At 50.9% G+C, this 14115-nt stretch overlaps 1 protein-coding gene across 3 annotated transcripts in view; it reads right to left on the bottom strand.

Annotated features, from left to right (window-relative positions):
* Window positions 1-14115, bottom strand: part of CARS2 (cysteinyl-tRNA synthetase 2, mitochondrial) — a 31686-nt gene that overhangs the window by 8193 nt on the left and 9378 nt on the right. The window contains exons 6-9 of one of the 3 annotated variants that reach the window (XM_080928534.1): window positions 10915-10998; window positions 5410-5542; window positions 4704-4837; window positions 1859-1926 (exon numbers count right to left, since the gene is read on the bottom strand). In XM_080928534.1, the coding sequence (XP_080784660.1) occupies window positions 1859-1926; window positions 4704-4837; window positions 5410-5542; window positions 10915-10998 (419 nt within the window). The remainder of the gene's footprint in view (window positions 1-1858; window positions 1927-4703; window positions 4838-5409; window positions 5543-10914; window positions 10999-14115) is intronic. The other 2 variants (XM_080928535.1, XM_080928536.1) reach the window with 2 other exon arrangements.

The raw sequence follows: 14115 nt of genomic DNA, 5'->3' as shown, positions 1-14115 counted from the left end.
TTAAAGCAAAAAGTTCATATGCTGTTACAGGGAAAATGTTTTTAGTAAAAAGGGAAAAGGCTAAAACTTAAAAACTTGTGATATTAAGTTTGATTCGGACAGATCAAATATATCCAAATAAAATACCATGACTTGTTTCTTGTGCACCATCTATGGTCTTCCTCAGTTCTGACCCCCGAGGACGTCAGAAAAGATGTCTTTGCAGTGGTCAGCATGATGTGTGCCCAGACCCCTGCCTGAGGGTAGTGAGACCCCCCAAGAAGGCAGTGAGACCACCCCAAGAAGGCAGTGAGACCCTACAAGAAGGCAGTGAGACCCCCACAAGAAGGCAAGTAAAAAGCATATTCAGAGTCCCTCAGAGGCAAAGCAAGACATGTCCATGGGTGTGGGAGCACATGGCACCCCCAGAAGAACAGGACTGAGTTCACACTGCATCACGCAACTCACACAACTCTAAAATCAAATGTGAAAGAGGCATCAGATCAGAGCCCTCGCCATGAGAACCCCAAGGTGGAAGGATCCTGGGGAGCAAGGCCTGCTGACTCAGATCCCTAAAGCAATGAGGAGGGAGCCAAGCCTTCTACTATGGAAGGATTGGTGGCATCTGTAACACAGTGGCCATATGCCACCACTGAGCATAACCCAGTAGGACAGCATGGTGACAGAGCAGCTCTCACGCTGCGTTCCATCCCATGGAATAGAAGCGCACCTGTGAGCATCGCCTTCAGTGTGGCACACAGGAGAGACAATGAAATGGCACGGCAAAGAGCAGGACAAACCCGGCACAGGGTGTTAAACAAAACAACCAATCATAACTCCAGTTCCGGGGTCTCTGACACCCTCTTCCAAGGGTACTTGCCCTCATATGCATGTATCTCTCCCCCCTACACACACACACACACACACACACATAAATGCATACACAATTCTAAAACAGGATCTGAGGATCTGTGTAAGCCAGAAGCCTAATGTGCACAAGATAGCGCAAAGCCTGAAAGCCAAAAGACCAGGCAACCAAGCAAAGCTCCCAGACTGTCACTGGGTCCTGGTTTTAAAAAGGATGAAAGCGGTAAAACGTATTTTTGAGCACAAGGGCAGCATTCAGAATACAGGTAAGATGCATTGTGGGATTGCTAGGGACTCTGGCCTGCTAGGTTGTAGGAAAACATCCTCGCTGGTAGGAGTTGCAATAAGAATGAAGAAATGTCACAAACATGGGTTTCCTGACAGTCCAACAAGTGTGTGTATTCAAGCGTGGGTGCACTACACACAGAGAAGGGTACCAGGTCTCCCAGAATACCTGCCCTGATACAGGCCACTCGGAGCTACTGAGAACCAGCTTTCAAAAGGAAATTTAGGAGAGGAGGGAGGAAGAAAGAGATGCCGAGCACTGGTTGCTCCTATGGAAGACACAGGCTGGATTCCCGGCTCCCACATGAAGGTGCACAGCCCCAAACCGTCTGTAACTCCAGTTCCAACGGAGGTGGAACAGAACAGCCTCTTCTGGTCTCCGCAGGCACCAAGCATGCCTGTCCTGTACAGACATACAGATATCACACTCAGACACATAAAATAAAAGTGAAATCTTTAAAACATGTACAGAATGGAATGGAAGAGAGAGACAGAGACAGACAGAGAGCAGCAAAGAAAAGGGAGAGAGGTGTGTTCTGGGAAGAGAGGAAAGGCGGGTCCATGGAGGAAGCAGCAGAGGGAAGATCAATAGCCCGGAAGGAGGCGCCTTGAGACTCCCTGGAGGCAGCTCATGCAGGGCTGGAACTGAGTCCAGTAATGTGATTTCATCCCACAGAGGCCCTAAACCACGTCAGCAGTCATCACGGGAACACACGCTTAACGTTACCTTAATGGTGATGTAGTTTTTTAGGGATTTGGACATCTTTTCTTCTTTGCCTTTCACATGCAAATGACCTGAAACCAAAAAAGATGCATCCACTCTGAGTTGGGTGACAGGAAGCATCCCCTCCAGGTGATGGAGACCTTCCGACGGTGACAGCCTCTTCTAGGCATCCCTGAGCCCGCCATGGCTGTGGCTGACGATCCTCCATCCTGAGTCGGGGAGACACACGCAGTTAACAGGACACCAGAAGGGAGTCTGGCTTCTCTATTTATAGCCCTGAGGCTAGACACAGCTGGACCCGTGCAGCCACAGGACGTAGGACAGTAACCCACACCTGCAGGAACCTGCACATGCAGTGTGTGCTGTGTGCATTTTTCCAGGACTTCGGGGATGCCATTACAGGCCCACGTGACCCTCATGCAAGACACTTGCTCACCCATGCATCCCTGCCCTTTCCGACCCTGAACACTAATGGAACTGGCTGGTCACCTGTCTAGCCGTGAGTGTGGCTGTCAGATTTTTCCGCCTCAGATGTCTTTCCAGGCTTCTCCACAGCTGTATGCCATGTTCTCACAGGTACATAAAATGCGGGAGAAAACCAAACCCATGTAGGGAACTTCTAATGTGGGATGTGTCTCAACAGAGATTGCCTCCAGAGAAGAACCTTGCTGTTCCAGACGGAGGGGTTTCCCTTTCTGCAAACAGACCTTCACGCAGAGGGGGCTGCAAGGTAGAGTTGGCTGAGAACTGAATAAAACAGCTTTCTCCAAAGAACAGCCACTACGAGCCTCTGACTGTATATAATGTCAGACTGACAGATCTGCCAACTGAAATGCTCTGGAGGTCAGGAACACAAGACGGCAGGAATGTGGCCTGCAGCAGCCTCTGTGGGGACCTCCCTTCTGTAGTCACATCACCAGAGCGACCCTGCATCTAATGCCCCACCCAGCCTCCAAATTCTAAGACTTAATAAAACTGGATTTGCACATGCCCCACGTTGTAGATGCTTGTGTTTGGTACGCCATAACCCCACTGCTGCCAAACACTCACACTGCCTACCGCTGAAAGGCAGTGCTGACCCTGTGACCCTAGGAGACTCAGCCTGTGCCTTTTCCTGCTGACCACTGTGAATTCTGATACCACCAAGCTCGGAGTCAGGCTCATTCCCACCCCTGACCTGCTTCTGGGGACCACAGCCACTGCCAATCCACTGGGTCCTAGGTTCTTGGAGGGCGTTGGCTTTTTGAGACAAGGTCTCTTCGTTCTATAGGTTATGTTATAGGTTGGTCTCAAACTCATAGAGACCTGCCTGCCTCTGCTCCTCCCCCAGTGCCGGACCTGAACCACCCCCCCAAGCTGGCTACTTTCACAGCACTAGAAGGCTATGCTGACTCTGAGGGGACAAGATATTAGTGGCATCTACCTGCAGTGAGCTCAGCAGGCTGCTACACTGACCCGCAGGGAAGGTGCGCCCACTGCTGCAATGGTGGCAGGAGGTCACGGTAACCTGTGACAATCATTTATGAGAGTGCCTCTTATATTCAGACACTAGCGTTCACTGGCCCTCAGCCAAGTTAGTCATACACCTTGAGGTCACTGAAGACAGCTCATAGCTGACCGTGTGTACTCAGCCTTCAACACATCAAAACCAAACTTACTTGCTTGGGATTTCTCATGTAACCAACTTTTACAACCTAAGCTAATGCATAGCTTTAATAAGCATGCCCCTGACGCAGGGAGAAATGCATGCGTGACTACATGTATGTTATAATAATCAGTTGCTTAAAAGAGCAAGCAGGTCAGAGGGGACCTTATTCAACAAATAGCCACTGTTGGTGTTGAAGCAGGAGCACACAGTGAAATGTCATGATGGGGGGGGGGGGGTTGGAACAAGTGCTCGCAGGTCAGCTGGGGTTGGCTGGAGTAAATAACTCACTCCTTTAAAACTGGTAAAAGATTTCTCTAACACACCCCTCAACTCTCCATGTAGTCCATAAGTTCAGAGCAAAGGTCTCTGGTGGATACACAAAACACAGAAATGCTAATCAGACACCAGGTAGCATATATAGACACATGACAGACGGACTAGCTAGAAACCACCACTGAGGGACAGACAGACGGAGACCACAGGGACAGAAGAGGAGAACTCCAACATGTCCAATGAACCCGAGGGGAGATGCTGGGTTTCCTCTCCTTACTGTGACATCAAAGCACTTCGGTGCCTCTGAGGTTCTCTTTAATTCATTTAACCAGTGTAGGAGCCAGCACGTTCTGACTGGATCTGAGGCCTGCTCCATAGAAGGGAATCTGGGCAAAAGCCCATGGCTCACGAGTGACAGGCTCTAGCTGGGAGCTCACTACTGTGGTTTTGTTGAACAACACTGTATCAAACTACCTTCTAAATATTTATACACATGGGTCAGCGCTGCTCTTAGCTTGGGCCAAAGAAGCCCCTTTCTGCAGCGGCAGCAGTTAGCACAGACTCACACCAAGTGTCAAGGGCCCAGCCCCAAATCTTGTCTCAAAAGCCTCAAAGAACCTCTCAGAAAAAAAAGAATAGAAAGAGACTAAGAGGCAGAAGTTTGGGGGGTGGGGAAGGAGGGCTGCAAGATGTCTTCCAGACAGGGCAGGGCTGCTGCACTCACGAGCTCAGCTACGGTTACAACAGAAGAGGAAACCAACAGGGCAAGCGGGAGTGTGGTCTGATCAGTTCGGTCAAGATACACTATATACATACATGAGACTAGCAAAGAGGAAAGAAAGGTACTCTACAAAAACCCAATCCCTATGGATGGCAAAGGCATCGCTGACAGAACCAGAGAAGACGTTTGCCTCAAGTCAGGCTCACCTGAGTGTAGGAAATAGTTTCCCCACTGCTGACACTGGTGGAAGACTTCGCTCTGTGCGATCTCATTTTCATGATGTGGGAAAGCCAAGTCTATGCCGCCAGTGTGGATGTCCAGTTGGCTTCCAAACACCTCGCTGTGGGGCAGAGCGCAAGCACGCGTGAGCAGCCCCGACATCGGGGTTCACACCGCACAGTAACTCCCGGCAGCCCTGCTCACACCACGAGATATGTTCTGTTCAGCTACACATGGATCTCCCAGGGTGGAGGGAAGGAGGGGGAACCAACTGTTGGAGCTGTTGGGACCCTAGGGAAGCTCGGGGTGGCCTGAGAACAGGGAGGGTAGTGCCACCCTCCCAGCCGGCTGAAGGGCTACTCCGGAGACAGTGGCAATTCTGCACTCAGGAGGGGTGAGCTGGACACAGCATGGGCACATCCACGTTCTCAAAATGGCTTTTCGGAGGTGCCACTTCCATGCTTGAGCTAGCTGTAAGAGACCAAGAGGTGCCTGCTGTTACACGGCGGGAGTCTCTTCTGCTAGCAGGAGGCTATACTAAACAGGAAGGCTGGGCACACTCTGGGCTAGGCAGGGCACTCCCCCTCATGGCTCCAGTAGCCCCCTCTAGCCTCCTGATGGCTCTTTCCCTCAGCCAGGCCACTCTGTCACACCAGGCTTGAACGTCTGCAGCCTAGAAACCGCTGGGTTTACCTGGCCATGGCAGAGCATTCGATGTGCCATCCGGGCCGGCCGGCTCCCCATGGCGAGGCCCAGAACACCTCCTGAGGTTTGGCTGCCTTCCACAGGGCAAAGTCGCTGCTGTGCCACTTGTCCGAGTCAACTGCTGGTGACAGAGGGTTGTTGAGTAAGGAACCGGAGCTCTCTCCACACGCGCCCCAGCCATGACAATGGCGTGTCCGCTCCATGTATCTTCCTTCTCACAAATCTCATGCCTCCTCCTACTTTGCCCCTCCTAACCAGTGGGCCAGCAGGGCTGATGCCTCCGTGCCAACAGGCAGGGCAGAGCTGGAGTATCCACAGAGACCGCAAACACCAGGGCACCAGAGCCCAGTGCCTGGACAGTTCGGTTCAGCTATTTTAGAGGGACTGAGTTCCTACATGACATTTCCCACAATGACAACAGTCCTCCAGAGGGCAAAGGTGACATCAGGATAGAGGACAAAAGCCAAGAGAGCAAAGAGCGAGCAGAGATGTGTCAGTCCCTCAGGGACAGAGCCGAAAGGGTTCAGTGAGTCCCCTGGACAAACTCCACCCTCTCTCCAATGCCACAGTCCTACTCCAGTCACTGTTTCCTGGCTGTCATGGATCTGCTATCCTACTTAGACATGTGGACAAATGAGGTCACTGGGTCAGTCTGGAGTCCACACAGACGGAGCACAGTGCGAGGTGAGGCCCGAGGGGAGCTGCAGGCTAGCAATGGAGTGGCAAGGACACAGAAGGCCCAGAGTAACACGGGGCTTGCAGCACGCGGATGTGGGACAAAGTGGCAGGAACAGGCAGGAGTTGGCCAGGGAAGAAGGAGAGAGGCAGTTATTCCAAGAGAGAGATCAGTCTGGGCAGAGGCAACGTGCAAAAGCAAATGACCAAGCAGCAGTGTTCTAGCAAGCTGGCTGCCCCAGGTGGGGCTACCTGTGTTCCCCAAGTCTCCCGTTTGACCCAGGGCTGGCTCTAATCATAGGGCTTCCCTGAACATCCTGACTATCCTCCCAAACACCAACTACCCCAGGAACATCCTGATTACTCCCTGAATAACCTGATACCCTGAATACCCCATGATACCCTGAATAACCCCTGAACACCCTGACTACCTCCTAAATACCCTGACTACCCCCTGAACACCCTGACTAACTCCCAAACACCCTGACTACCCCTGAAAACTCTGACTGCCTGCAAGGCTGATGCAGGCTTTGGGTAAAGCTCTGGGCACCGCAGGATGACGGATTTTTCAGTACCCACTGGTTTAGATGTGGTATGTCACGTGTCTAAAGCTTGTGAAACCACTACACTTCAAAGAAAAAGGTAAAGTCACTGGCACCAGACAGGCAGGGTGACTCACACAAGGCACAGGCGATTGGAGGCTGTCAGGCTTCACTGAGAGAGAGAGAGAGAGAGAGAGAGAGAGAGAGAGAGAGAGAGAGAGAGAGAGAGAGAGAGAGAGAGAGAGAGAGAGAGAGAGAGAGAGAACGGATCTGAATGACAGAAGGCAGAAATGCACACAAAGGAGCCTTCTAACCACGCAGACTACTGGACCAACAGAGGACAGTGGCTACCTGCCAAGCTCAGTGCCTGCAGTGACTGGCACCTGAGCAGAAGGGACCCACCAAACCCTGAGTGACAGCTTTCATGATCAACACCCCACTTCACTGGAACACACACAGCTACATTCTCAGCCTGCTGAGAGAGGCGGGGAAGAGAGGCTGTAAGGGGTTCAGTGCCCACCTACTCCGTTCATCTCCTACTAGGGATCACGGAGCCTCCAGAATGTGAAGGGAGCTCACTCCACAACTAAATGGAATGACAGGAGAGCAATTCAAAAGTTAGAACGAACCTCACTGTGGAAGAACGTAAGAAGCCTGTATTTAATCAGTGCCTAACGCTTCAGAGGAATAAGGGCAACTTTGAGCAGAACCAACTTGTTCTTTCTTTACATTTTGTGTGTATGGGTGCTTGCCTGCATGGGCTGAGGGACTAGGAGTTTGAATCCTTGATCAGCAGACAGACAGGAAGAGAGGCCAAGACCAGGTAATGAAGATTTTCCACACCCTCCTGACCTGAGACAAAAGCATCACAACTTAGGACAAAGATCTTGTAAGCTTTTGTGTCCTGCCAGCAGGCCCTCAGCTAAGGGACAGGTTCAACAAGTCACACAACAGCCTATCCCATCTTTCTTCAAACAGATACACCCTAAATCAGGAGAGGAACATAAAACCCCTGCCCTCAGGGAGAAGCTGGACCTAAGCTGGTTTTCCTCTGTGAATGTGCAGTTTCCTCTCCCCTAATAAAGGCCTTTCTGTACCTGCTCATTCTATGATTGAGAATTTCAACTGCCATTTGTCACACAAGATTTTTCCTGCCACTTTACTCTTTGGCTGGCAGAGAAGGAGAATCTGATCTAGACCCTTACTTAGCTTGTAGTGTCCTCAGGGGCCAGAAAGGGTGTCACGTCCCCAATTACAGATGGTTGTGAGCTGCTAAGTGGGTGCTGGGAATCAACTCAGAAGTCCTCTGGAAGAACAGGCAAAGCTGTTAACCACCGAGTGGTCTCTCCAGCCCTTCCCTAACAACTCCACCGTTCCCATAGAAACTGTGCAGCAATAACCAAGAAACAGCCTGTCTTATGTAAAGTACTCCAGGAAGCAAACAAGAAAATGACAGAGCTGAAACACCTCTGTCACAGAAACTCTTTGCAGTCAAAAATGTATGTTCCATGGCTAACGGAATGTAAAGAGAGGACACGGGGCCTTCTGCGTCTTTTGGTGATGAACACACTACCCACATCTGCAGATACTCAGAATTGTGCTAAACCTGTAAATTAAATTACCAACCTGTATGAAGCTTGTGGCATGAAGGGAAAAACCATGAAACACAGCTAGCAGATCCCAGTGAGCCAATGGGGCTGAGGATTGAAAAGGAATGAGAGGGGAGACCTGGGGGAGGGGTGGAGGACTGGGAAGGCAGAGCATCCAGAGAGGGGAGGAGGGGAGGCAAGCACAGTCATAGGGAAAGGTTGCTACCCAGGGGCCAGGGCCCAGCAGGGCTGATGCAAATGCATCACGCAGGTACCCCAGTGCCAGGGCCACATCACTAGGTGACCACAGGACCTCATCCTAGGAGAAGTCACAAGCAGGACCCACTTCTTCATCTTTCCTATTGAGTTACTGCTACAATTCAAAATTTGAAGGGAAAAGCCTTGGTCTAGAATGACAAACCTGAGCTTTGGAGCCAGAAGGGCTCAGTGCCTTTGTTTTGCTAAACACTAATCCGCAGTTTCAAACCTTTACTCACGCTGTGCTTTTGAATAAGGCACTTCCAACAGTGAGAGTGGGGGTGGGCGAGTGGGGGTGGGTGGAGGGAGCACCTTTCACTCACTGCTGGGGATGCAGGGCGGTGCTGCTGCTTCGAGAGATGCGTCGGCAACGCCTCACAGACCCAGGCAGGCTTTCCATGTGACACTGCCATCACACTCCTTGGTGCTTGCCCAAGATGCTGAGAACAGTCGTACAAAACCCTGCACATGAATGCTCAGGCAGTCTGATCCCTGACGGCCCGAACATGAATGCAGTCCAGAAGGACTTCGGTGGATGGACTTAGAAACTCCAGCACACAGATGAAAGAGCATCCATTACCCGTGAGAGCCGAGCTACACATGCAAACGTCTACAAAGCTCAAAAGGAAATTATTGCCTGGGAGCATGGTGGTCCTGCCTCTAACCCCAGTCCTTAGGAGGCTGAGGAAGGGAGACCTCCTCAAGATCAAGGCCACCTTGGGCTACATAGTATCAAGCAAGACTGTCTCCAAAAAGCAAGTCACAAAAGCCTATATTACCAGCAGAAAGAGGCCAACCTGGAAAGCGTGAATATTTACAATTTTGCAACATCCTGGAGAAACTTCACTTGGGTTGAGGTAACAGAGACAGGGAAGAACTGGGCACAGATGGTCTCTAAGCTGGAAACCACTGCACATGACACGACATGAGGTGTTTATCCAAATGTACAGACTATCCAGACCAAGGGGCGCACTAACATGAACTACTTCCTAGAGTGATGCGGCTCACCGACCTGACCTTTGGACTGCTCTAGGGGAGGATGGGACTGGGCAGAAAGAGGCCAAAAAGGAATTCTGTGCCTTCCCTCTGTTGGACCATGAGCCCCACGTGCCACTGAAAGCACAAGCCGTGGAAATACAATCAAAAGCTGGGCCTGGAGGCTCACATCTGCAGTCCCTGCACTTGGGGGAGAAAAGTAGGATCCGAAGATCCAGGCCATCCTCTGCCGTACAGCAAGTTTCAGGTAAGCCTTGGCTACATGAGACTCTTCCCCACAACCAGATACAATTCAACAAAACTAGCTTGGCTCTGCCAGAACTGGTAACTCTCCCTAAGGCCTCTTCCCAGAAGGCACAGCCAAACCCATCTCAAATCACTGCCATAGGTATGGAGATCCAGGAGAGCTTGATGGGGAGAGGGCACAACTGGTGGCTACTGACTGGGTAAAGGGTATAATCATTTCAGAGACAAATAAACAAGGCTATTAAGATTTAAATTAAGCCACACAACTTTATTCCTGGCACTTGGCCTGACTAGTTCTAAGGGCAGCCTGAACTACATAGCAAGTTCCAGGACGACCAGGGCTACACAATGAAACCCTGCCTCAAAAACTAATAGTGGGCAGGAGAGATGGCTCAGCGGTTAACAGCAATGCTCTTCCAGAGGTCCTCAGTTCAATTCCCAGCAACCACATGGTGGCTCACAACCATCTGTAATGGGATCTGATGCCCTCTTCTGGTGTGACTGAAGACAGCTACAGTGTACTTATATAATAAATAAATAAATCTTAAAAACAAAAGGCTAGATCTATCCACAGACACTCGAGGATGGACTAAGCCTTTGCATCAAGTAGCACAGCCAGAAAAGTCTCACTGAGCGATCAGGGACCAGAGATGGTTCCTCAGAAGAATGGCAGAAGGCAGTGTGGGGGAGGAATACAGGAGAAATGTTAGAGAAGATTCGGGGATACAAAGGGACACACCTGCAGGTCATGAATTATAGCGGTGACTTAAAGGCAGCTTCTGCCATGCCCAGGATCCTTAATGGTTTAAAATTAGTTCTACACGTTTATGATTTCTTCTTCATAGAAATGACTTTGACCTAACAAATTGTTAAAGCACAAATCACACAGGGATAGACTGACCTATGTTGGGGACTTAGTGTCTAGCAGCAACAGAAGAGGATCCCACAGTGACGTGCATTACATGTCCCACGCAAAGACAATTCCACAAGGAGAGAGAATAAACAAGATGGCTGGGGGCAGGACAGAAACAGGGGGTGCTGAGCTTGCATTCTCACTGTCCTCCATGAGTCTCATCTGTTCATGGAGACCGATTAACCCCACATCGGGGTTAACAACCCAAGGCAGCCCAGGTCTGCCGGCTCCAGATCTCTCAGAAGCCCACACTCCGACACACACCATCACTCACCTGGCTCTGCAGTCGCACTGGGAACTGTGTTGACCAGCTTGCCATACTTGTCCCCTCGTGCACGTAGATCAAAGTAGACGCTGCCTGTTTGACAGAGACAGTTGTGAGTTTAGCGCTTCCCTGTCCAAGGCAGCGCGTCCGAGGAGCCTGGCAGCCAGTGACAGCTCAGCACAGAAGATGGTGCTTGGCCACCAACAGGCCAGGACTGAAAAGGGCAGCACCGCCTCTTGTTAACATGGGCACAGCGTGGGCAGGTGCAGTGGTGAGAACACACGTGAGTGCTCTCTGCAAAAGGTGCCACAAGTCCTTTTAGTAGGGAGAAGAGTGGGGAGGAGAAAATAAGAAGCCTTAAATGGATATGCCTAGGGCTGGAGAGATGGCTCAGTGGTTAAGAGCACCGACTGCTCTTCCAGAGGTCCTGAGTTCAATTCCAAGCAACCACATGGTGGCTCACAACCATCTGTAATGGAATCTGATGCCCTTTTCTGGTGTAATTTAAAATAATTCAAAACAAAACAAAAACAAACAGCAACCCCTCCCCCACTCAGTTCTTCAGCTTTTACTTGAATGCCAATTTAAAGACACTGTCCTTGGGGCTGGAGAGATGGTTCTGTCAATAAAGTGTCTGCTATGCAGCATGGGGACCCGAGTTCGAATTTTCAGGACCCACATAAAAAGTCAGGCATGGGAGTGTGTGCCAGTAACCCTGCCCAAGGCTGGGTGGGGACAGGCAGATCCAGGAAGCTCACTGGGCAGCCAGCCTACTACATCAATGGGCTTTAGGTTCCGTGAGAGATCCAGTTTCAAACCTGGCACGTGTGTGTGTGTGTGTGTGTGTGTGTGTGTACATCCATGCTCAACACGCAGCACTATACACAACAGACATACACAAAAAGACACTAATCTCCATCCAGGCTTCGACAGCAACACTGCTTGCACGCTGCTGTACCCGAGATGTTCTGCTCAGATGTCTATGACCATCCACCTCTCAGACTTACGGAAAGAACCTCGACCTGGACAACCTCAGGCCAGGGTGAATCTCCAGAGGCAGGAGATAAGGGGACGGGGGGAGCTGGGACCCGCCACCGCACTAACTGCTTCCACACTCAACCTGCATCCTCCCAGCTAGAGTGTCCTGACAGAAGCCATGCTTCTCGAAGGTGCTCCCTGCAGCCATCTGAAGGCCACCATCAGTGACTGTCACCAGAAACCATGCACAGGAGCATTTCTCACCTACAGAGGCGTTTCTCTTCCCACCCTTTTATCGGCCTGTCTGCCTGCTGATTCGTACCTGCTCTGTCCTTCCTGGGAACACTGGCCTTCAATACGCCAGGTTTTAAGGCAAGGATAGCTCTGTGTTTGGTGGACTCAAGCAGCCCTGAGTGTCTGCGCTACAGCCCAAAATTTCTGGGGGACAGTGGTCTCTGCAGGGAGAGGAGGTCTGGTGGCTTAGAAAACACAGCCGGCTAAAACAAGTAGCATCCTAGCTCACCCCTGAGTGCCCTGGTCACAGAGTCCGCTGCTGAGCTACGCCCTACCCTTACACCCAGGCAGCTAATTCAAGATGCAGGCAGAGTGGAGATGGGAGAGGCTGGGGCCAGGTAAGCTGTCTCCAACATTTCAGCACACGCTCTGACGCGCTCAGAAAGACATGGCCTGCCTGAGAGGCAGCATCCTTCTTTTGACTGATTCGCTGAACAGACTGTTTTCCATATAGTTCAAAGATCATGTTACAGCTAAGCCCTGAAGAACTATCACAAAGCCTAAGCCACCATAGTTTGAGTGACTACTGTGAATTAAATTTGCAGTAACATAAGAGACTGCAATCCAAGGGTAGGCATCATTCGCTCATGCCTTTAATCCCAGCAGAGGCAGCAAAGGTAGACTGAAGGAAGGCAGGTGGATCTCTGAGTTCCAGGCCAGCAAGAACTACATACAAAACAGAGATAGCAAGGTAGCTCAGTGGTAAGAGTGCTTGCTGTGAAATCAAGGGACCTGTGTTCAAATCCCAAGCACCCAGATGTGGCTGCACATGTCTGTATCCCCAGTGCTTGGGGTAAAGAGAGGCATATCCTGGGAGCTCCCCAGCCAGCCATCCTTGCTAAAATGGTAGGTTCAGGCTTAGTGAGAGACCCTCTCCAAAAGTGGGGTGGAAGAGGAGCAGTGGCCACCACGTACGCATGGTTCAAGTACAGGCCCCTGCTCTATAACCCAGAGTCTTAACGATCCACTCTGCTGCCTGAGTCTGGATGAACAAATGCTGGGTGACCTCCTAAGGGACATGCTCAGCTACAGACATGGGACTTTTGGTATCATCCCTGCTGCATTGGTTTTGCAGTGAGGCCCCAGTGTCAACACTGAAATGCAACTACTTCCCCGATGAAAGGCACCCTCCCAGCCATGTGGTCAGCTCCTAACCACATGTGCCCTCAGAACACATGTGGCAGCGAGGACACTGTTACCCTTCCTTGTCCACACATGTGGGAGGCAGAGTCGGCTGGTAAAGCTGCTGGAGCAATGGCCACACGGCAGGCAACTGGTGCCCAGGCCTCTAGTGTCCAGGAGGCGAAGGCTGTATCTTCCACAGTTCTCCCAGCATGAGTACCAACCAGGGCAGGTGACCAGTTTGAAATGGAGAAGCTGCTTAAAACCAAGTAAGGTTGTCTCTACGCGGTGTGCTGGCTAGCTTACGTCAACTTCACACAAGCTAGACTAAAAGCCTCCATAAGTTCCAGCCATTGCACTATCTCTTAATTAGTGATCTATGGGGCAGGGCCCAGCCTATTGTGGATGGTGCCATCCCTGGGCTGGTGGTACCCGTGCTCAACAGTCTAAGCAAGCCACGGGGAACAAGCCAGTAAGAAGCATTCCTCCACGGTCATCAGCTCCTGACTCTATATCAGGTTCCTGCCCTGTTTGAGGTCCTGTACTGACTTCCTTGGGTGACATACAGTGATGTAGGAGTGTAAGCTGAATAAATCCTTCCCTCCCCAGCTTGCTTTTTGGTCATGGTGTTTCGCTGCAGCAAGAGACACCCTCACTTAGACATCTGGTATCTGCTTAAGTGCCTCTGCAGACTGTGAAGAATGCACAGAGACTTCTGCTTCTAACTGCTTGGCTGAGTAGGCTGAATAAATATGCATTTCTTTCATAGCATTTAACACACCTCATTACACACGTGTGCACACACATGCACATAAA

The sequence above is a fragment of the Micromys minutus genome (genome assembly GCF_963924665.1).
Source record: "Micromys minutus genome assembly, chromosome: 14".
NCBI classification, from domain to species: domain Eukaryota; kingdom Metazoa; phylum Chordata; class Mammalia; order Rodentia; family Muridae; genus Micromys; species Micromys minutus.
The sequence above is the reverse complement of the archived record's forward strand: the minus strand, read 5'-3'. Positions and strand labels throughout refer to the sequence as shown.